Source organism: Salmo salar, chromosome 11 (genome assembly GCF_965601325.2).
Source record: "Salmo salar chromosome 11, fSalSal1, whole genome shotgun sequence".
In the NCBI taxonomy this organism is placed as follows: Eukaryota; Metazoa; Chordata; class Actinopteri; order Salmoniformes; family Salmonidae; genus Salmo; species Salmo salar.
Genome location: NC_138301.1, coordinates 122,251,144 through 122,275,149, shown reverse-complemented (window position 1 = coordinate 122,275,149; position 24,006 = coordinate 122,251,144). Strand labels below are relative to the sequence as shown.

General features: G+C 43.3%; 1 protein-coding gene across 1 annotated transcript in view; it reads right to left on the bottom strand.

Annotated features, from left to right (window-relative positions):
* The window catches only part of gbe1a (glucan (1,4-alpha-), branching enzyme 1a), a 148,024-nt gene extending 127,289 nt beyond the window's left edge, over positions 1-20,735 (bottom strand). Inside the window, exon 1 of the mRNA XM_014129886.3 lies at positions 20,402-20,735. Within this exon, the coding sequence (XP_013985361.3) occupies positions 20,402-20,508 (107 nt within the window). The 5' untranslated portion in view covers positions 20,509-20,735. The remainder of the gene's footprint in view (positions 1-20,401) is intronic.
* Between the last annotated feature and the right edge of the window lie 3,271 nt (positions 20,736-24,006).

The window sequence follows — 24,006 nt, the reverse complement described above, 5'->3', positions numbered from 1 at the left end:
TAATATAGTATATCAGTCCTCATCAGTGTATATAGTATATCAGTCCTCCATCAGTGTATATAGTATATCAGTCCTCCATCAGTGTATATAGTATATCAGTCCTCCATCAGTGTATATAGTATATCGGTCCTCCACCAGTGTATATAGTAATATAGTATATCAGTCCTCCATCAGTGTATATAGTATATCAGTCCTCCATCAGTGTATATAGTAATATAGTATATCAGTCCTCATCAGTGTATATAGTATATCAGTCCTCCATCAGTGTATATAGTAATATAGTATATCAGTCCTCATCAGTGTATATAGTATATCAGTCCTCCATCAGTGTATATAGTATATCAGTCCTCCATCAGTGTATATAGTAATATAGTATATCAGTCCTCATCAGTGTATATAGTATATCAGTCCTCCACCAGTGTATATAGTATATCAGTCCTCCATCAGTGTATATAGTATATCAGTCCTCCATCAGTGTATATAGTAATATAGTATATCAGTCCTCCATCAGTGTATATAGTAATATAGTATATCAGTCCTCATCAGTGTATATAGTATATCAGTCCTCCATCAGTGTATATAGTATATCAGTCCTCCATCAGTGTATATAGTATATCAGTCCTCCATCAGTGTATATAGTATATCGGTCCTCCACCAGTGTATATAGTAATATAGTATATCAGTCCTCCATCAGTGTATATAGTATATCAGTCCTCCATCAGTGTATATAGTAATATAGTATATCAGTCCTCATCAGTGTATATAGTATATCAGTCCTCCATCAGTGTATATAGTAATATAGTATATCAGTCCTCATCAGTGTATATAGTATATCAGTCCTCCATCAGTGTATATAGTATATCAGTCCTCCATCAGTGTATATAGTAATATAGTATATCAGTCCTCATCAGTGTATATAGTATATCAGTCCTCCACCAGTGTATATAGTATATCAGTCCTCCATCAGTGTATATAGTATATCAGTCCTCCATCAGTGTATATAGTAATATAGTATATCAGTCCTCCATCAGTGTATATAGTATATCAGTCCTCCATCAGTGTATATAGTATATCAGTCCTCCATCAGTGTATATAATAATATAGTATATCAGTCCTCCACCAGTGTATATAGTAATATAGTATATCAGTCCTCATCAGTGTATATAGTATATCAGTCCTCCATCAGTGTATATAGTAATATAGTATATCAGTCCTCCACCAGTGTATATAGTAATATAGTATATCAGTCCTCCATCAGTGTATATAGTAATTTAGTATATCAGTCCTCATCAGTGTATTTAGTAATATAGTATATCAGTCCTCCATCAGTGTATATAGTAATATAGTATATCAGTCCTCCATCAGTGTATATAGTAATATAGTATATCAGTCCTCCACCAGTGTATATAGTATATCAGTCCTCCATCAGTGTATATAGTATATCAGTCCTCCATCAGTGTATATAGTATATCAGTCCTCAATCAGTGTGTCTAAGAAGAAATATGTAAAAAGTGTTTCCTATGGTATAGTAGCTACATAACTAAATATAATATTTCATCGATTTTTTTTACAGTCCACTGCACAGCAACACACACACACACACCATATTCATGAGCAGTGGTTTCTAAAAACCATTTTCCCCTTGGTTAAGCAAGCAGCACAAACACTTGACTAATGGAAAAGCCTAGTCCCAAATGAGACGGCAGAAATTCACACAAACACATCGAAATACTATCTGCTACAGTAGAACTGGTCCTGCATCTTAATACACACAAAATCACCTGTGTGTGTGTGTGTGTGTGTGTGTGTGAGCTGAATCCTAAAAGACTGTGCTTTAAATACAGTACCAGTCAAAAGATTGGGCAAACCTACTCATTCAAGGGTTTTTCTTTATTTTTACTATTTTCTACATTGTAGAATAATAGTGAAGACATCAAAACTATGAAATAACACATATGGAATCATGTAGTAACCAAAAAAGTGTTAAACAAATTAAAATATATTTTGCCTTGACAGCTTTGCATTCTCTCAACCAGCTTCATGAGGTAGTCACCTGGAATGCTTTTCCAGTCTTGAAGAAGTTCCCACTTATGCTGAGCACTTGTTGTCGTGGCGCGCGAACACACACAGACACTGACTGTTGTGACACAGACTGTCGTGACACACACACACACACACCCTCGTACTGTCGGGACACACACACACACACCCACCCTCGTACTGTCGGGACACACACAGTTATACGTGTTAATGGTCATCTGCCAGGTTGATAATCAACACGGGGGCTCCTGCATGTTTAGTCCCCCCCCCGTTCACTCATGACTGCACGGCCAGGCACGACTCCAACACCATCATCAAGTTTGGCCGACGACACAACAGCGGTTGGCCTGATCACCGACAACAACGAGACAGCCTATAGGGAGGAGGTCAGAGACCTGGCAGTGTGGTGCCAGGACAACAACCTCTCCCTCAACGTGATCAAGACAAAGGAGATGATTGTGGACTACAGGAAAAGGAGGACCGAACACACCCCTATTCTCATCGAAGGGGCTGCAGTGGAGCAGGTTGAGAGCTTCAAGTTCCTTGGTGTCCACATCACCAACAAACTATCATGGTCCAAACACACCAAGACAGTCGTGAAGAGGGCACGACAAAACCTATTCCCCCTCAGGAGACTGAAAAGATTTGGCATGGGTCCTCAGATCCTCAAAAGGTTCTACAGCTGCACCATCGAGAGCATCCTGACTGGTTGCATCACTGCCTGGTATGGCAACTGCTCACCCTCTGACCGCAAGGCACTACAGAGGGTAGTGTGTACGGCCCAGTACATCACTGGGGCCAAGCTTCCTGCCATCCAGGACCTCTATACCAGGCGGTGTCAGAGGAAGGCTCTAAGACTTGTCAAACACTCCAGCCACCCTAGTCATAGACTGTTCTCTCTGCTACCGCACGGCAAGCGTCAGTCCCCTTCAATAAAGAGTTTTAACTGGCTCATGGATTAATGTTTCAGCATTGTCTCAATGAAGAGTTCTGAGTTATACTAGCCACGTGTTACGAGCAGTTATAAACCTGCTAGAATGAGCGGCAGAATGAAGAGGAGCAATATTTCCCCAGCCGTAGTAGGGATGAAGCCTTAACCTGGAATGTGAAGCTAACTGAAGCTGGTTAGCTTTAGAAAACCCTGAGTAGATCTAGCTTGCTCCGTAGGATACCACTCAGGCTTTTCACTAAGCCAGATGTGTTAGAATACACTGTATTTGTACTACTCAGTTCTGATATTATCCCTAGTTTAAATGAAGTGTATTTCACAGGTGCCCTTCACCTGTTCTGAGATCAGTTTAAATGAATAGGTTACTTCCTGTTCTGATATCAGTTTAAATGAAGTCTATTTCACAGGTACCCTTCACCTGTTCTGATATCAGTTTAAATGAATAGTCTATTTCACAGGTACCCTTCACCTGTTCTGATATCAGTTTAAATGAATAGTCTATTTCACAGGTACCCTTCACCTGTTCTGAGATCAGTTTAAATGAATAGGTTACTTCCTGTTCCGAGATCAGTTTAAATGAATAGTCTATTTCACAGGTACCCTTCACCACTAAGCCAGATGTGTTAGGATGCACTCAGACACACTCACATTCAAGCCTGTGCACACACACACACACACACACACACACAATAGGACAGATTTCTATAGGGTCTAGGACTGAAACATTGATCCTACAGCAGCTGTATCGATCACACTGAAATAGTGTGACACACACCTTGACACATTAATCCTCATGTTAAATTCATTGAATATATATGATCCAGCTCTCCCTCCATTGGGTCAGCGGAGGGATAAAACCCTGGTTTCAGTGGGGTTTAGGAGAGATTTGGAGGGGGGGCTGCAGGTCTCAGGGGGAAAAGGGAGACGAATTAGCATCAATCCAGTCCATTCAGTGTCCCAAATGGATCCCTATATAGTGCACTACTTTAGACCAGAGCCCTATGGCACCCTATTCCCTATATAGTGCAGTACTTTAGACCAGAGCCCTATGGCACCCTATTCCCTATATAGTGCACTACTTTAGACCAGAGCCCCATGGCACCCTATTCCCTATATAGTGCACTACTTTAGACCAGAGCCCTATGGCACCCTTATATAGTACACTACTTTATACCAGAGCCCTATGGCACCCTATTCCCTATATATAGTGCACTACTTTAGACCAGAGCCCTATGGAACCCTATTCCCTATATAGTGCACTACTTTATACCAGAGCCCTATGGCACCATATTCCCTATATATAGTGCACTACGGCACCCTATTCCCTATATAGTGCACTACTTTATACCAGAGCCCTATGGCACCCTATTCCCTATATAGTGCACTACTTTAGACCAGAGCCCTATGGCACCCTGTTCCCTATATAGTGCACTACTTTAGACCAGGGCCCTATGACACCCTGTTCCCTATATAGTGCACTACTATAGACCAGAGCCCTATGGCACCCTATTCCCTATATAGTGCACTACTTTAGACCAGAGCCCTATGGCACCCTATTCCCTATATAGTGCACTACTTTAGACCAGAATAACAATGGGTCCATTTAGAAGTATTAAATCAGCCCATTATAAAACACCCTATTAAAAATCAGTTGAATTCTCTTTTTTTTCCCCCCATTCTCTTTTCCTCTACGTTTTCGCCATATAATAATAACAACAACAATAATAATTATAACAATAACTATAATAGGATGTTCTAAGGCTTAAACCACATCAGGAGACCACTTTTTTTTTTTACCCTTTAATTCAGATGAGCACCAGCAAGAGACTTTAATTGGTTAGTTAGCTGTGTTTCTGTAGCACACAATGGAACTGCAGAGTTTCCTGAACAAATCATCACTGGATTGATGAAAAATAACCATATCATCATTCTGCCAGGCTACTTTGTAGTTCACGTTTAACTGAGAAGGTTTTTTGGAAAGCCGTTCCATCTAGCAGAAGATGGTTGTCATTAGCATCATCGCTAACGGCTATACAATTTTTATTTTATATTTATTTAACTAGGCAAGTCAGTTAAGAACAAATTCTTGTTTACAATGACGGCCTACCGGGGAACAGTGGGTTAACTGCCTCGTTCAGGAGGCAGAACGACAGATTTTTACCTTGTCAGCTCAGGGGATTCGATCTAGCAACCTTTCGGTTACTAGTCCAACGCTCTAACCACTAGGCTACCTGCCGCCAAAGCGGTAGACAAACTCATACAGACAGGATGAGGGGATTTCTGTGCAGTTTCCTCTTCAGAAACTTGAAGGAAAATAAAAAAAAATTCTTATGATAATCTTGGGCAAATTAAAACATGTCCTACTTAGTTCAATACATCTAGTTGGTTTCCTGTTTAGTTCAATACATCTAGTTGGTTTCCTGCTTAGTTCAATACATCTAGTTGGTTTCCTGCTTAGTTCAATACATCTAGTTGGTTTCCTGTTTAGTTCAACACATCTTCCTGCTTAGTTCAATACATCTAGTTGGTTTCCTACTTAGTTCAATACATCTAGTTGGTTTCCTACTTAGTTCAATACATCTAGTTGGTTTCCTGCTTAGTTCAATACATCTAGTTGGTTTCCTGCTTAGTTCAATACATCTAGTTGGTTTCCTACTTAGTTCAATACATCTAGTTGGTTTCCTGCTTAGTTCAATACATCTAGTTGGTTTCCTGTTTAGTTCAATACATCTAGTTGGTTTCCTGCTTAGTTCAATACATCTAGTTGGTTTCCTGTTTAGTTCAATACATCTAGTTGGTTTCCTGTTTAGTTCAATACATCTAGTTGGTTTCCTGTTTAGTTCAATACATCTAGTTGTTTCCTGTTTAGTTCAATACATCTAGTTGGTTTCCTGCTTAGTTCAATACATCTAGTTGGTTTCCTACTTAGTTCAATACATCTAGTTGGTTTCCTACTTAGTTCAATACATCTAGTTGGTTTCCTGTTTAGTTCAATACATCTAGTTGGTTTCCTGCTTAGTTCAATACATCTAGTTGGTTTCCTACTTAGTTCAATACATCTAGTTGGTTTCCTGCTTAGTTCAATACATCTAGTTGGTTTCCTGTTTAGTTCAATACATCTAGTTGGTTTCCTGTTTAGTTCAATACATCTAGTTGGTTTCCTGCTTAGTTCAATACATCTAGTTGGTTTCCTGCTTAGTTCAATACATTTTTGAATATTGTTGAATTCCGTCTTAATGTCTGGATTCTGTGATTCCTTCTACGTTCTCCGCAGCACAAATTTTATAGGGCCCTTCCTGTGTGTATAACACACACACGCACACAGACACAGACACACACACACACACACACACACACACACACACAGCTGAAGTTGTAAGTTTAAATGTATTTGGCTAAGGTGTATGTAAACTCAGTTTTTCATAATTCCTGACATTTAATCACAGTAAAAATGTCCTGTCATAGGTCAGTTAGGATCACCACTTTATTTTAAGAATGTGAAATGTCAGAATAATGTTAGAGAATTATTTATTTCAGCTTTTATTTCTTTCATCACATTCCCAGTGGGTCAGAAGTTTACATACACTCAATTAGTATTTGGTAGCATTGCCTTTAAATTGTTTAACTTGGGTCAAACGTTTCGGGTAGCTTTTCACAAGCTTTCACAATAGGTTGGTTGAATTTTAGCCCATTCCTCCTGACAGAGCTGGTGTAACTCAGTCAGGTTTGTAGGCCTCCTTGCTCGCACACGCTTTTTCAGTTCTGCCCACAAATTTTCTATAGGGTTGAGGTCAGGGCTTTGTGATGGCCACTCCAATACCTTGACTTTGTTGTCTTTAAGCCATTTTGCCACAACTTTGGAAGTACGCTTGGGGTCATTGTCCATTTGGAAGACCCATTTGTGCCCAAGCTTTAACTTCCTGACTGATGTCTTGAGATGTTGCTTAAATATATCCACAATTTCCCTTCCTCATGATGCCATATATTTTGTGAAGTGCACCAGTCCCTCCTGCAGCAAAGCACCCCCACAACATGATGCTGCCACCCCCGTGCTTCACAGTTGGGATGGTGTTCTTCGGCTTGCAAGTCCCCCCCCTTTTTCCTACAAACATAACGATGGTCATTATGGCCAAACAGTTCACTTTTTTTTATTTTCATCAGACCAGAGGACATATCTCCAAAAAGTACAATCTTTGTCCCCATGTTTTTCTGAGGTCTTGGCTGATTTCTTTTGATTTTCCCATGATGTCAAGCAAAGAGGCACTGAGGTTGAAGGTAGGCCTTGAAATACATCCACAGGTACACCTCCAATTGACACAAATATCAATTAGCCTATCAGAAGATTGTAAAGCCATGACATCATTTTCTGGAATTTTCCAAGCTGTTTAAAGGCACAGTCAACTTAGTGTATGTAAACTTCTGACCCACTGGAATTGTGATACAGTGAATTATAAGTGAAATAATCTGTCTGTAAACAATTGTTGGAAAAATTACTTGTACAAGGTAGATGTCCTAACCGACTTGCCAAAACTATAGTTTGTTAACAAGAAATTTGTGGAGTGGTTGAAAAACTAGTTTTAATGACTCCAACCTAAGTGTATGTAAACTTCTGACTTCAACTGTATATATTCGTAGGTGTGATTGTCTGTGTGTGTGTGTGTGTGTGTGTGTGTGCGGGGGCGCACATATATTCGTAGGTGTTTGTGTGTGTGTGCGCATTCATAGGTGTGTGCGTGTAGCCCATTAAAAGCGTGTTGGTACAGCAGCAGTCCCCTGAGACAGAGAGAGAAGAACCTGTTTCCAACAACCTTACAACAGGAATACTAACTAAGGAACGGAAGGGGTGGTGGGGTGGTCAATTAAAGGTCTGGGCTCAGATGGATTCTAAAACCCTCCTAGCCCCCATGTCCCTTCACCACTCTGCCTTGTCCCTTCACCACTCTGCCTTGTCCCTTCACCACTCTGCCTTGTCCCTACCCCATGTCCCTTCACCACTCTGCCTTGTCCCTTCACCACTCTGCCTTGTCCTTCCCCCATGTCCCTTCACCACTCTGCCTTGTCCCTTCACCACTCTGCCTTGTCCCTCCCCCATGTCCCTTCACCACTCTGCCTTGTCCTTCCCCCATGTCCCTTCACCACTCTGCCTTGTCCCCCCCCCCCCCATGTCCCTTCAACACTCTGCCTTGTCCCTTCAGCATGTCCCTTCACCACTCTGCCTTGTCCCTTCACCACTCTGCCTTGTCCCTCATATTGGACATAACTTCCTCAAGAAACGAGAACACAAAAGCTAAATGAAGCGGTGCTGAATGAGACAACCCAGCTGCTCATTCAGTCACAGTCTGAGTCTGGGAGGCTGGGATCTATCAAAGATGACCTATGAAACAATGGGACTGTAGAATGTATCCAAAACCACCCAATTATAAAAACACACACACAAAATTATAGGCCGAGAAACAGACGGGCCAAACAAGAGGGGCCAAACAACACTTCTTATAACGGTCAATTACTATATGAAGCAGAAGTACGATGGTGATGCTTCTATGTTGTTAAGGTAGGACAGTACCCCCTACCTACAGGTCTATGTTGTTAAGGTAGGACAGTACCCCCTACCTACAGGTCTATGTTGTTAAGGTAGGACAGTACCCCCTAACTACAGGTCTATGTTGTTAAGGTAGGACAGTACCCCCTACCTACAGGTCTATGTTGTTAAGGTAGGACAGTACCCCCTACCTACAGGTCTATGTTGTTAAGGTAGGACAGTACCCCCTACCTACAGGTCTATGTTGTTAAGGTAGGACAGTACCCCCTACCTACAGGTCTATGTTGTTAAGGTAGGACAGTACCCCCTAACTACAGGTCTATGTTGTTAAGGTAGGACAGTACCCACCTACCTACAGGTCTATGGATTAAATGGGAGGGGGGACAGACAGCAGGGACAGACAGGTCTGGACAGACAAACGAATGAATGAATTGACAGCGATAGCTTGTGAGAAAGTGAGATTGACCATTAATAAACTCAGCAAAAAATAAACGTCCTCTCACTGTCAACTGCGTTTATTTTCAGCAAACGTGTAAATATTTGTATGAACATAAGATTCAACAACTGAGACATAAACTGAACAAGTTCCACAGACATGTGACTAACAGAAATTGAATAATGTGTCCATGCTCAAGGGGGGGGGTCAAAATCAAAAGTAACAGTCAGTATCTGATGTGGCCACCAGCTGCATTAAGTACTGCAGTGCATCTCCTCCTCATGGACTGCACCAGGTTTGCCAGTTCTTGCTGTGAGATGTTACCCCACTCTTCCACCAAGGCACCTGCAAGTTCCCGGACATTTCTGGGGGGAATGGCCCTAGCTCTCACCCTCTGATCCAACAGGTCCCAGACGTGCTCAATGGGATTGAGATCCGGGCCATGGCAGAACATTGACATTCCTGTCTTGCAGGAAATCACGCACAGTACGAGCAGTATGGCTGGTGGCATTGTCATGCTGGAGGGTCATGTCAGGATGAGCCTGCAGGAAGGGTACCACATGAGGGAGGAGGAAGTCTTCCCTGTAACGCACAGTGTTGAGATTGCCTGCAATGACAACAAGCTCAGTCCGATGATGCTGTGACACACCGCCCCAGACCATGACGGACCCTCCACCTCCAAATCGATCCTGCTCCAGAGTACAGGCCTCGGTGTAACGCTCATTCCTTCATCGATAAGCACAAATCCGACCATCACCCCTGGTGAGACAAAACTACGACTCGTCAGTGAAGAGCACTTTTTGCCAGTCCTGTCTGGTCCAGCGACGGTGGGTTTGTGCCCATAGGCGACGTTGTTGTCGTTGATGTCTAGTGAGGACCTGCCTTACAACAGGCCTACAAGCCCTCAGTCCAGCCTCTCTCAGCCTATTGCGGACAGTCTGAGCACTGATGGAGGGATTGTGCGTTCCTGGTGTAACTCGGGCAGTTGTTGTTGCCATCCTGTACCTGTCCCGCAGGTGTGATGTTCATATGTACCGATCCTGTGCAGGTGTTGTTACACGTGGTCTGCCACTGTGAGGACGATCAGCTGTCCGTCCTGTCTCCCTGTAGCGCTGTCTTAGGCGTCTCACAGTACGGACATTGCAATTTATTGCCCTGGCCATATCTGCAGTCCTCATGCCTCCTTGCAGCATGCCTAAGGCACGTTCACGCAGATGAGCAGGGACCCTGGGCATCTTTCTTTTGGTGTTTTTCAGAGTCAGTAGAAAGGCCTCTTTAGTGTCCTACGTTTTCATAACTGTGACCTTAATTGCCTACCTAAGCTGTTAGCGTCTTAACGACCGTTCCACAGGTGCATGTTCATTAATTGTTTATGGTTCATTGAACAAACATGGGAAACAGTGTTTAAACCCTTTACAATGAAGATCTGAAGTTAATTGGATTTTTTAGGAATTATCTTTGAAAGACACGGTTTCTTTTTTTGCTGAGTTTATAATGAATTATTAATGCTAAAGGCTGCATTTGGAGCAAGACCGAGAGAAACCTTATGGGTCAATGATAAACTTGAGAAAAACAGTGTTTTTACTCACTGCTTTCACAAACTATTTCTACAAACTAAGACCATTTAAACAACACTCAATTAAACTTCCTATCGGTTCAATACCTCTCCTCTCAGACAGTTTAATGTGCTTCAGGGTAAGTTCCTAACAAAATAAATAACCTATTCATGAGGTGTTTCCACAGAGGGGGGGTGCCGTTCCCCCTTCCCATTAATCCAACCATAGTTCCAGCCTCCTGTATAGATCAGTGTCCTACCTTAACCCCAACAACATAGACCTGTAGGTAGGTGGGTACTGTCCTACCTTAACAACATAGACCTGTAGGTAGGTGGGTACTGTCCTACCTTAACAACATAGACCTGTAGGTAGGTGGGTACTGTCCTACCTTAACAACATAGACCTGTAGGTAGGTGGGTACTGTCCTACCTTAACAACATAGACCTGTAGGTAGGTGGGTACTGTCCTACCTTAACACATAGACCCACAGCGTCTGGTGGAAAGCAGACCACCAGGATTTCCTAATGCTTAGCTTCTTTTTTTTATCTTGAAAAACTTCCCAGTCCTTAACGATTACAAGCATACTGACCAAATGAGGCAGTCACCACCATGCTTGAAAATATGGAGAGTGGTACTCAGTAATGTGTTGGATTTTCCCCAAACATCACACTTTTTACTCAGGACAAAAAGTTAATTGCTTTGCCACATTTTTAGCAGTTTTACTTTAGTGCCTTGTTGCGAACAGGATGCATGTTTTGGAATATTTGTATTCTGTACAGGATTCCTTCTTTTCACTCTGTCATTTAGGTTAGTATTGTGGAGTAACTACAATGTTGTTGATCCATCCTCAGTTTTCTCCTATCACAGCCGTTAAACTCTGTAACTGTTTTAATGTCACCATTGACCTCATGGTGAAATCCCTGAGCGGTTTCCTTCCTCTCCGGCAACTGAGTTAGGAAGGACGCCTGTATCTTTGTAGTGACTGGGTGTATTGATACACCATCCAAAGTGTAATTAATACCTTCATGCTCAAAGGGATATTCAATGTCTGAGAGGCATTGGAAAACCTCAGTTCTTTGTGGTTGAATCGGTTTGAAAAGCACCGTACGACCGATGTGTGGGGTACAGAAGAATCATGTTAAACACCATTATAGCACACAGAGTGAGTCCATGCAACTTAAGCAAAGTTTTACTCCTCAACTTATTTAGGCATCGCAATAACAAAAAAGAAGGTTGAATACTTGACTAAAGACATTTCAGCTATTCATTTATTTGTAAAGTAATTATTATTATTTTTTTAAATAAAAAGAGACTTCTTTCAATTGGTCAAAAGAAAAAATACAACTCTCGGCCGACCAAGATGTGTTTTAGTCGGGGACAGCCCTAACACACACACACCTCCCCGATGACAGAAAGAGTAGACGTGTGCTGACAACAGCTGGCTAATGACTAACACCCACTCCTCTCTTCCGTTCCCATCCCGCCGTCTCCCAGCATCCTGTCTCTGGGCTGCTGACATTAGTGGCTTAACAAGCCCTGAGTACCTGCACACACACCTCAGACAGTAGAGATCTCTGCGTCTCTCCTCAACCCTTCCCAGCCAATTAACTAACTTACACACCTCCGAATGGTACTGGGACAGGGTGACAGTCCACACACACACACACACACACACACACACACACACACACACACACACACACACACACACACACACACACACACACACACACACGGCCTGGGTGACAGTCTCACACCCACGGCAGAGGAATACTCTCTCTCGCTCTATCTCAAATGGCTCGGGAGGGCACACAGACAAAACCTCCAAGAGCCTGATCTCTCCCCATCTCCCAGGGGCAGGAAATCATAGAGCTGAGATGACCAGTCCAGAGAGGGTAGAGGGAAGACCAGCTGGCCAGTCCAGAGAGGGTAGAGGGAAGACCAGCTGACCAGTCCAGAGAGGGTAGAGGGAAGACCAGCTGGCCAGTCCAGAGAGGGTAAAGGGAAGACCAGCTGACCAGTCCAGAGAGGGTAGAGGGAAGACCAGCTGGCCAGTCCAGAGAGGGTAGAGGGAAGACCAGCTGGCCAGTCCAGAGAGGGTAGAGGGAAGACCAGCTGGCCAGTCCAGAGAGGGTAGAGGGAAGACCAGCTGGCCAGTCCAGAGAGGGTAAAGGGAAGACCAGCTGGCCAGTCCAGAGAGGGTAAAGGGAAGACCAGCTGGCCAGTCCAGAGGGAGTAAAGGGAAGACCAGCTGGCCAGTCCAGAGAGGGTAAAGGGAAGACTAGCTGGCCAGTCCAGAGAGGGTAAAGGGAAGACTAGCTGGCCAGTCCAGAGAGGGTAGAGGGAAGACCAGCTGGCCAGTCCAGAGAGGGTAGAGGGAAGACCAGCTGGCCAGTCCAGAGAGGGTAGAGGGAAGACTAGCTGGCCAGTCCAGAGAGGGTAGAGGGAAGACTAGCTGGCCAGTCCAGAGAGGGTAGAGGGAAGACTAGCTGGCCAGTCCAGAGAGGGTAAAGGGAAGACCAGCTGACCAGTCCAGAGAGGGTAGAGGGAAGACCAGCTGGCCAGTCCAGAGAGGGTAGAGGGAAGACCAGCTGACCAGTCCAGAGAGGGTAGAGGGAAGACCAGCTGGCCAGTCCAGAGAGGGTAAAGGGAAGACCAGCTGACCAGTCCAGAGAGGGTAGAGGGAAGACCAGCTGGCCAGTCCAGAGAGGGTAAAGGGAAGACCAGCTGGCCAGTCCAGAGAGGGTAGAGGGAAGACTAGCTGGCCAGTCCAAGAGAGGGTAAAGGGAAGACCAGCTGGCCAGTCCAGAGAGGGTAAAGGGAAGACCAGCTGGCCAGTCCAGAGAGGGTAAAGGGAAGACCAGCTGGCCAGTCCAGAGGGAGTAAAGGGAAGACCAGCTGGCCAGTCCAGAGAGGGTAAAGGGAAGACTAGCTGGCCAGTCCAGAGAGGGTAAAGGGAAGACTAGCTGGCCAGTCCAGAGAGGGTAGAGGGAAGACCAGCTGGCCAGTCCAGAGAGGGTAGAGGGAAGACCAGCTGGCCAGTCCAGAGAGGGTAGAGGGAAGACTAGCTGGCCAGTCCAGAGAGGGTAGAGGGAAGACTAGCTGGCCAGTCCAGAGAGGGTAGAGGGAAGACTAGCTGGCCAGTCCAGAGAGGGTAAAGGGAAGACCAGCTGACCAGTCCAGAGAGGGTAGAGGGAAGACCAGCTGGCCAGTCCAGAGGGAGTAAAGGGAAGACTAGCTGGCCAGTCCAGAGAGGGTAAAGGGAAGACCAGCTGGCCAGTCCAGAGAGGGTAAAGGGAAGACCAGCTGGCCAGTCCAGAGAGGGTAGAGGGAAGACTAGCTGGCCAGTCCAGAGAGGGTAAAGGGAAGACTAGCTGGCCAGTCCAGAGAGGGTAAAGGGAAGACTAGCTGGCCAGTCCAGAGAGGGTAAAGGGAAGACTAGCTGGCCAGTCCAGAGAGGGTAAAGGGAAGACTAGCTGGCCAGTCCAGAGAGGGTAGAGGGAAGACCAGCTGGCCAGTCCAGAGAGGGTAAAGGGAAGACCAGCTGGCCAGTCCAGAGAGGGTAGAGGGAAGACTAGCTGGCCAGTCCAGAGAGGGTAGAGGGAAGACCAGCTGGCCAGTCCAGAGGGAGTAAAGGGAAGACCAGCTGGCCAGTCCAGAGAGGGTAGAGGGAAGACTAGCTGGCCAGTCCAGAGAGGGTAAAGGGAAGACCAGCTGACCAGTCCAGAGAGGGTAGAGGGAAGACTAGCTGGCCAGTCCAGAGAGGGTAGAGGGAAGACTAGCTGGCCAGTCCAGAGAGGGTAGAGGGAAGACTAGCTGGCCAGTCCAGAGAGGGTAGAGGGAAGACTAGCTGGCCAGTCCAGAGAGGGGTGCGGATGTGGACAGAGTATACTTTGCTCTCTCTCACAGTCTATACAACTCAAAGAACTACACTGAACAAAAATATAAACACAACTTGTAAAGTGTTGTTGGTCACATGTTTCACGAGCTAAAATAAAATAATTCCAGACATTTTCCATTCGCACAAAAAGCTTCTCAAATTTTGTGCACAAATTTGTTTCCATCGCTCTTAGTGAACATTTCTCCTTTGCCAATATAATCCATCCACCTGACAGGTGTGGCATATCAAGAAGCTGATTAAACAGCGGTATTATTACAGAGGTGCACCTTGTGCTGGGGACAATAAAAGGCCACTCCAAAACATGCAGTTTTGTCACACAACACAATGCCACAGTTGAAGGAGCGTGCAATTGGCATTCTGACTGCAGGAATGTCCTTCAACGTGATTTTAGAGAATTCCGCAATACATCCAACCGGCCTCACAACCTCAGACCACGTGTAAACACGCCAGCCCAGGACCTCCACATCCGGCTTCTTCACCTGCGGGATCGTCAGAGGGGGAGGGAAGGCATGCTGAAGAGTATTTCCGTCTGTAATAAAATACTTTAGCGGGGACAAACTCATTCTGATTGTTACGGACCTGGCTCCCAAGTGTGTGGACCTGGCTCCCAAGTGGGTGGGCCTATGCCCTCCCAAGCCCACCCATGACTGCACCCCTGCCCAGTCATGTGAAATCCATAGATTAGGGCCTAATTCATTCATTTCAATTGACTGACTTCCTTATATGAACTGTCACTCAGTAAAATCCTTGAAATTCTTCCATGTTTCGTTTATATTTTTGTTCAGTATACATAGGAGAGATAGAATCTAGAACAGCGGTATTCAAATCTTATCCTACAAGTTCAAAAGCATGCTGGTTTCCTTTCTACTTGACATTCAATTGCACACACCTGGTGTACCAGGCCTTAATGAGTCCATGATTAGAGGGGAAGAATAGGAGAAGAAGAAAAAAAATGCAGTGGAACTGTCTTGGAGGTCCAGAGTTGAGTTTGAGGGCTCTGTGCACCACTCGCACACAGTAAACTAGTTAGAAGACGAGACGTCGTAGAGTATTCACTCTGGAATAACCCCCATAAGGGCTTATAAGGGTTAATAATAAGGGTTGAAACATTTTGGAAATCCCAGAAATCCCGTTCGAAAAGAATCCCGGAATGTTTGATTTTTAACTGTTGAAATACGACTAAAAACATTTCACCTGAGGGTTTTTATGAAACAAGTAACAAATAAAATAAAATGTGATTTGATCAGAATAGGCAGGAATTCTTTAACCCTCCAAACCAGGATTTCAGGAAAATCAGGGAATATTGGGAAAGTTACCTGAATATTTCAACCCTACTCTGGAAGCTTCTAAGCCTTTAACTAGGACAATGTTGTTCCATCCTATTCCTGGAGGAACAGATCAACACATACTGCAGCCCCCTCTAAAACCAGAACCTTTTCATACATACAGCACTGACAACATCAAACATGTTTCTATTTGCAGCACATTGGCCAACAGCCTACAAATCTAGTGTACAACAGGTCTAGATTTCTGTAAAAAAAATAAAAAATTGCCATATGCATTCAATTTCTAGTCCATAGAGGTGATGAATGAAAGAGCAGACATATTTAACTGGTTACACGCCCCCACCCCCCAAATACACACATTTTATCTGACCATTGAACACTTTGTCTTGCTCTGGTTCACGTCCGAAATACGACTTGCAGAGAGTCACTGTTGTATAACGACTCGGTTATGTCTAATCTAGATATAAATCCTGATTGATTACACCACAGACAAGGTAAATGGTCATTATTATTCCAATCCCAATCATACTACACATCGTGATTAGTGGATGCACCAATATGACATTTTTGGCCGATACCAATATCCAATATTTTCCTTGCCCCCAAAAAACGATATTTAAACTTTTATCTGCCTTTTAAGCATTCTAGTACAGTTAACACACACACACACACACACACACACACACACACACACACACACACACACACACACACACACACACACACACACACACACACACACACACACACACACCACACACACACACACACACACACACACACACACACACACACACACACACACACACACACACACACACACACACACACGCAGCGGTCTAAGGCACTGCATCTCAGTGCAAAAGGCGTCACTACTGTCCCTGGTTCGAATCCAGGTTGTATCACATCCGGCCGTGATTGGGAGTCCCATAGGGCGGCGCACAATTGGCCCAGCGTCATCCGGGTCTCGCCGTCATTGTAATTAAGAATGTGTTCTTAACTGGACTTGCCTAGTTAAATAAACAGTTACATTTAAAATTGTATTAAATATAATGCACTACTTTAGACCAGAGCCCTATGGCACCCTATTCCCTATATAGTGCACTAATTTAGACCAGAGCAAAATAAAAAATATGTCATTGACAGTGAATACAATGAATACAAATTGTAGAATTATGCCATACTTTTATTTTGGCTAACCACAAAGTCCCACTATTGTGGCTAATCCATATTGTGGCTAATCCTTATTGTGTCTAGCTTCACACAGATGGGTCCGACCACCATTAATCAATTAAGAACTGTCTTATAAATTAGGGTTATTTTAGATGATGACACCTAGCTATGTAGCTAGCTAGCTAACCAACTATAACTACTGAAACAGATTGTCATTTTGCTATGTTTTTGGGGAAGAACATTGTTTGTATCCATGAGCTAGCTAGCTTTTTTATTAATGACCAGCACTGTAGGTGCGCAAGACAACATTACCAGCATCATAGCAGACGTATCCATGAATCGTTGTGACATGAAATACGAGTGATGATGTAATCAATGTGTAATAACTATGTAAGAAAAAATGTCCGAACACGTTTAATTATTATGTGACGTGCAGTTATAGTCAGGTCCTGATTGGTCAACAAGCTTAATTGACACGTCAGATAGTGTTAAATAGGATATTTTTTTCGACACGCAAAGTCCCAAACGGCGTTACATAGAAATCCTGGTTGAGAATACAACGACTGAACAAATGAACAATGAAACAGCACAGCAAGTATGTGAAAGAAATAAGTTTTGATTATGTTTTACTGGTAATGGGGACAAAATAACTTTTTGGTCAGTGTGGTGTGTGTGTGTGACCTTTATTTAAGTAGGCAAGTCAGTTAAGAACAAATACTTATTTACAATGATGGCCTACCCCGGACAACGCTGGGCCAATTGTGCGCCGCCCTATAGGACTGAGATGCAGTGTCTTGGACCACTGCGCCATATAGGGAATAGTGTGCCATAGGGCCCTGGTCTAAAGTAGTGCACTATATAGGGAATAGGGTACCATAGGGCTCTGGTCTAAAGTAGTGCACTATATAGGGAATAGGGTGCCATAGGGCTCTGGTCTAAAGTAGTGCACTATATAGGGAATAGGGTGCCATAGGACTCTGGTCTAAAGTAGTACACTATATAGGGAATAGGGTGCCATAGGGCTCTGGTCTAAAGTAGTGCACTATATAGGGAATAGGGTGCCATATGGCTCTGGTCTAAAGTAGTGCACTATATAGGGAATAGGGTGCCATAGGGCTCTGGTCTAAAGTAGTGCACTATATAGGGAATAGGGTGCCATAGGGCTCTGGTCTAAAGTAGTGCACTATATAGGGAATAGGGTGCCATAGGGCTCTGGTCTAAAGTAGTGCACTATATAGGGAATAGGGTGCCATAGGGCTCTGGTCTAAAGTAGTGCACTATATATAGGGAATAGGGTGCCATAGGGCTCTGGTCTAAAGTAGTGCACTATATATAGGGAATAGGGTAGCCATAGGGCTCTGGTCTATAGTAGTGCACTATATAGGGAATAGGGTGTCATTTGGAAGGCAAATGACCCCAATCACACTAAACATTAACATGACCAAACTAAAGCTACGAGGAAGGGGATGATTTGTATGAATTGTTCCAGCTTGGGGTGCGCGCTAGTTAAAAGTTTTAACTCACTCAAAGAATGTCTATTATATTGACAAGACAGACCGCTCTAACAACAAAAAAGCCAGGCGGGGAGGTGGGACCATTCTAGCCAATAAGAGGGCAGATATAGTGATTAGGTCTCATCTTTATATCTGTGCTGTGACAGCATGGGCAGTGTCACAGAGGCTAATCTCCATTTTAAAAGTAGTCCATTTTCTTCTTTATTGGCTGATTGTTTCCCAACTCATTAGGAATCCCCACCCAGTTGACTACTTTAAAAATGGTGGAAGCCCTCAATGGCAATGTCCATTCAAATGGGTTATACACTGCTCGAAAAAAATAAAGGGAACACTTAAACAACACAATGTAACTCCAAGTCAATCACACTTCTGTGAAATCAAACTTGTCCACTTAGGAAGCAACACTGATTCAACTATGTAAAGAAAAAAAAAGTATTTAATAAGATTATTTCTTTCATTCAGATCTAGGATGTGTTTTTTAAGTGTTCCCTTTATTTTTTTTGAGAAGTATATTATCGCTATGACGACAAGCACAATTCCAATATAAAAAGTAGTTTGATTTAGAAGTTTCTGAAATGTCACCTGTGTTTACTTACATCAGTGAATTCCTAACAACCTAATCATTATGAAACTTATATTTGATCAAATAAACCTAAATTAGAAATGCAAATTGTTTTGTTGACCAAAGTTGACATTCATTAACCTCCATTCAATTCGTAGTCTTAAATTTTCCCGGACAGATTTTTTGGCTGAGTAAAACCTCTCGTCTTTGACTCACTGCAATAACTCGTTGTAGAGACTGGCCTGCCCGCTCTATAAACAGTAACTTATCCTGATGAGATAGAATTAGTATCCTAACCTGTAGTAGAGACTGGCCTGCCCGCTCTATAAACAGTAACTTATCCTGATGAGATAGAATTAGTATCCTAACTGTAGTAGAGACTGGCCTGCCCGCTCTATAAACAGTAACTTATCCTGATGAGATAGAATTAGTATCCTAACTGTCGTAGAGACTGGCCTGCCCGCTCTATAAACAGTAACTTATCCTGATGAGATAGAATTAGTATCCTAACTGTAGTAGAGACTGGCCTGCCCGCTCTATAAACAGTAACTTATCCTGATGAGATAGAATTAGTATCCTAACCTGTGTAGAGACTGGCCTGCCCGCTCTATAAACAGTAACTTATCCTGATGAGATAGAATTAGTATCCTAACTGTAGTAGAGACTGGCCTGCCCGCTCTATAAACAGTAACTTATCCTGATGAGATAGAATTAGTATCCTAACTGTCGTAGAGACTGGCCTGCCCGCTCTATAAACAGTAACTTATCCTGATGAGATAGAATTAGTATCCTAACCTGTGTAGAGACTGGCCTGCCCGCTCTATAAACAGTAACTTATCCTGATGAGATAGAATTAGTATCCTAACTGTAGTAGAGACTGGCCTGCCCGCTCTATAAACAGTAACTTATCCTGATGAGATAGAATTAGTATCCTAACTGTCGTAGAGACTGGCCTGCCCGCTCTATAAACAGTAACTTATCCTGATGAGATAGAATTAGTATCCTAACTGTAGTAGAGACTGGCCTGCCCGCTCTATAAACAGTAACTTATCCTGATGAGATAGAATTAGTATCCTAACTGTAGTAGAGACTGGCCTGCCCGCTCTATAAACAGTAACTTATCCTGATGAGATAGAATTAGTATCCTAACTGTCGTAGAGACTGGCCTGCCCGCTCTATAAACAGTAACTTATCCTGATGAGATAGAATTAGTATCCTAACTGTCGTAGAGACTGGCCTGCCCGCTCTATAAACAGTAACTTATCCTGATGAGATAGAATTAGTATCCTAACTGTAGTAGAGACTGGCCTGCCCGCTCTATAAACAGTAGCCTATCCTGCCATTTCAGAAAGTGCGTAGCAAACAGACAAGTTAGGCCTAAGTGACATGCGGTGGTTTTAACGTCTACATCGTACACTGTGCAGTTAGTAACGTTGTTACCGTACCTGCGACATAAGTCTTCTTGGTAGGGCACTAAGTAGGGATCCTCCCGGAGAAATTCGCTTAGATCTGGCAGCTCGGTAAATTCTTCGTGTTCTGAATGGTCCGCCATCTTTAAAGTCCAGTGAATCTAGAAACAGAAGCAGTAGTTTATAACGCCGACATATACTGAAACGGGTAACTATTAAAGTTAAGAGTCATAAACTACAGGCAGAGTGGCTTTATAGTGTCTTGTAAAAACTTTTCGGACACACACGTGTGGAGGGAGGGGGCGGGATGTCCTAAACACACAGATACACACTTGTTCTAGTTCCTCCCATGTGCGCAACCGGAGCCCAGACGCGTAGACATATGCGTCGCTTATTCCAGAATACAGCAGCTCACAGAAATACATCATCCCACATTTTGTTGGCCTACATCTCACTTCCCGAACTTGCGGTGTAGCTTTTATTTATAGAATTACAACATTTATTGTTAGTAGCCTAAATGCTGGCGGTCGGGCTATGGTTACTTCCAAAATAGGCCGTTACATTTTCTCTCCATTACCTATATTTTCCAATGTGCCAATTGATGTTTTTCCAATTTTATATGTCAACATACAATACTTCAATTCAATATATTATTTTAGGCTATTCAATTTTGATCTATAGTTACTTGTCTTAATTCTTTTTATATTTTTATCCCCCTCTTTTCTTTCCTTGCTCTGATCTGTCGTCGCTAGAGGCGCTGCCGGTGACAGAATATGTCAGATAAAGACAGGTGTCGTAGAACGCTGTCAACCTTCTGTTTTACCGGTTTATTCTGCCTTAGGCCCCCCGTTCTCGACTCCTGGCACAAACCCCAGCCCATTACCGGTGTAAGTGATGTGACCTGTGCACCAGTTGCCTCCTCCAGAGTCCTCCTCTCCGCTGGCACTAATAAAGTAGATCAGGGAAAAGACACTTGTATTCTGCTCCACTGGGAGCTCTAGAGGGAAAATAGAATGAATAATAGAAGGATGAAAACAAGTTATTTTATATTATGCCTCCTTACTTCAAAGTAGCTTTATATGCCTACAGTACTGCATCCCACTCTCCATGTAGACCTACTGGAAGAAACAAAGCACTGTCAAGGACTGAGGCGTTTCTTCCCAGTATACCTAGAAGCCAATCAATCACATTTAATTATAGAGTCCTTTTTACATCAGCCGATGTCACAAAGTGCTATAAAGAAACCCAGCCTAAAACCCCCCAAACAGCAGAAGCACAGTGGCTAGGGGGAAAAAATCCCTAGAAATGCAGGAACCTAGGAAGAAACCTAGAGAGGAACCAGGCTCTGAGGGGTGGCCAGTCCTCTTCCTGGCTGTGCCGGGTGGAGATTATAACAGCACATGGGCCAAGATGTTCAAAACGTTCATAGATGACCAGCAGGGTCAAATTATAATAATCACAGTGGTTGTAGAGGGTGCAACAAATGTGCTTCCATTTTAAGAATTGAACCATCATAGATGGACTGGAGATCCTTGTTACTATGGTGATGACTGTTTGTTTTATGGATGTTTGTTGTTATTTTATTTTTTTGTTGTTGTTGTTGTGTGATGTGAAAAATGTAATAGAAATGTAATCACACACACACAAAAAAATTATGAAATGATCCCGAGTAAATAGATGACAGAAGAAGAGAAGAAGCTACTGTTATTTCATCTGTTATTCATTTCTGAGAGTGAAAGGGAGTTTGAGACGAGGATAGTAAAACCCTACAGTTTTCTGCCTCAAGGTGAGAGCTGCTTTTATTTAGTTGAAGTTATGTTTTATAACCCTGAGCCCCGAGGCATGCCTGTAGTCATTAAGCAGTTTTACTTTCGAAAGCAGTGTGCCGATGCCTGCGATCGCTTTTATCAGAAGTACGTGATCAATGACGGCCAAAGCTTTGTTTTATTTTGCAAATTGTAAATAGACTGACGTAAAATACTTATAATATTTACACAAATAATAAACAGAATGAAGAGCCACATAAATCCTGACAGCAATGAGCCTTGTCAGCACCAGTAAATAACCTATAGAGTACCACAGAATGAGTCATAATACCCATAAAACCTAGCGGTCAAACATGGGAAATGATTCTAATTATTTTTCCACCATTCATTTTTCCCTTTAAGGGATTTTAGAAACACTTAAAATAAGGGCTGAGTTTTGTGTAGGCTTACCCTGGCGTAACGTTTTGATAACCATGTAAATCTCTCTAGGACAGGGCCTTCCCGAGTGGCGCAGCGGTCTAAGGCACCACTAGAGGAGTGCTAGAGGCATCACTACAGATCTGGGTTTGATCCCGGGCTGTATCCCAGCCGGCCGCAACCGGGAGACCCATGAAGCGGCGCATAATTGGCCCAGCGTCGTCCGGGTTAGGGGGTGGGTTTGGCCGGCAGGGATTGTCCTTGTCCCATCATGCACTAGCGACTCCTTGTGGCGGCCCCGACTTCGGTCGCCAGCTGTACGGTGTTTCCTCCCGACACATTGGTGCGGCTGGCTTCCCAGGGTAAGTGGGCATTGTGTCAAGAAGCAGTGCGGCTTGGCTGGGTTGTGTTTCGGAGGGCGCACGGCTCTCGCCTTTCCCGTTGCAGCGATGGGACAAGACTGTAACTACCAATTGGACATCATGAAATTAGGGGAGAAAAAAACGGGGTAAAAAAGTACCTAAAAAAAAAAGGAAATGAAATCCCTCCACTTTGAGGGCTGTAGGTTGGACTTTAAGATGTGAGTAGAGATTGGAGAGAGTTGTTGAAGCCTTTGTGGCTTACATTTCTATGACAAACACATGCTGTCATTCTTGCAAGAATGTTTTCAGATGAACTACATATTTATTAATTGGATGGTTCTCTCGTTAATCAGGTTCCCCGTCTGTAAATATCTCGGCATTTGGATTGACAAAGATTTAATGTTTAAAAAAAACACACAGAGGAGCTAGTTAAAGAGCTAAGATTTAAAGTGGGGTTCTTTTTTTTATTTAGAAATAGATCTTGCCTCTCCCTGAAACAGCAGGAAGCAGATTGGTAGGAAAGTTGACTGTACAGTTCTTGATTATGGTGACGCCATTTACCAGAATGCAGCAGCCACCACTCTTAATTAAACCTTTGGGTGCCGTCTACCTTAGCGCCATTCGGCTTTATCACGGCTGACAGTTTTAATTCTCACCACTGCGTCCTGTATCAAAAGGTTGGCTGGTCCTCATTATTAAAGTCCCACAGATCACTTCACTATTCTCTTTATTTTTTGTTTACAAAGCTCTACGACATAAGCTTCCAACATACCTAACTTTGTTGTTAAAATAAAATAAAAACATGAGATACCAAACCCGTTCACAAGGTTGGATAACTCTTGATGGTCCGTCTCCACCCAACTAGGTAAATCTGCTTTTTTAGCTTTAAAGCACGTTATTGCTAGAACCAACTACAAAATACATTACAATTGGATGTTCTGATGCCGCTTGGGGCAATTTAAAATATTGTTTGGGAACCTTATTGAGGATTATAATTGGACAGCGGTATCGCTGTGAAACAGCTCTATAGCTAGTTGTTATTGGTCAAATTATGGATCTAATGTTGTTTGTTAATATGTAAAAGTGAGTTTAAAAA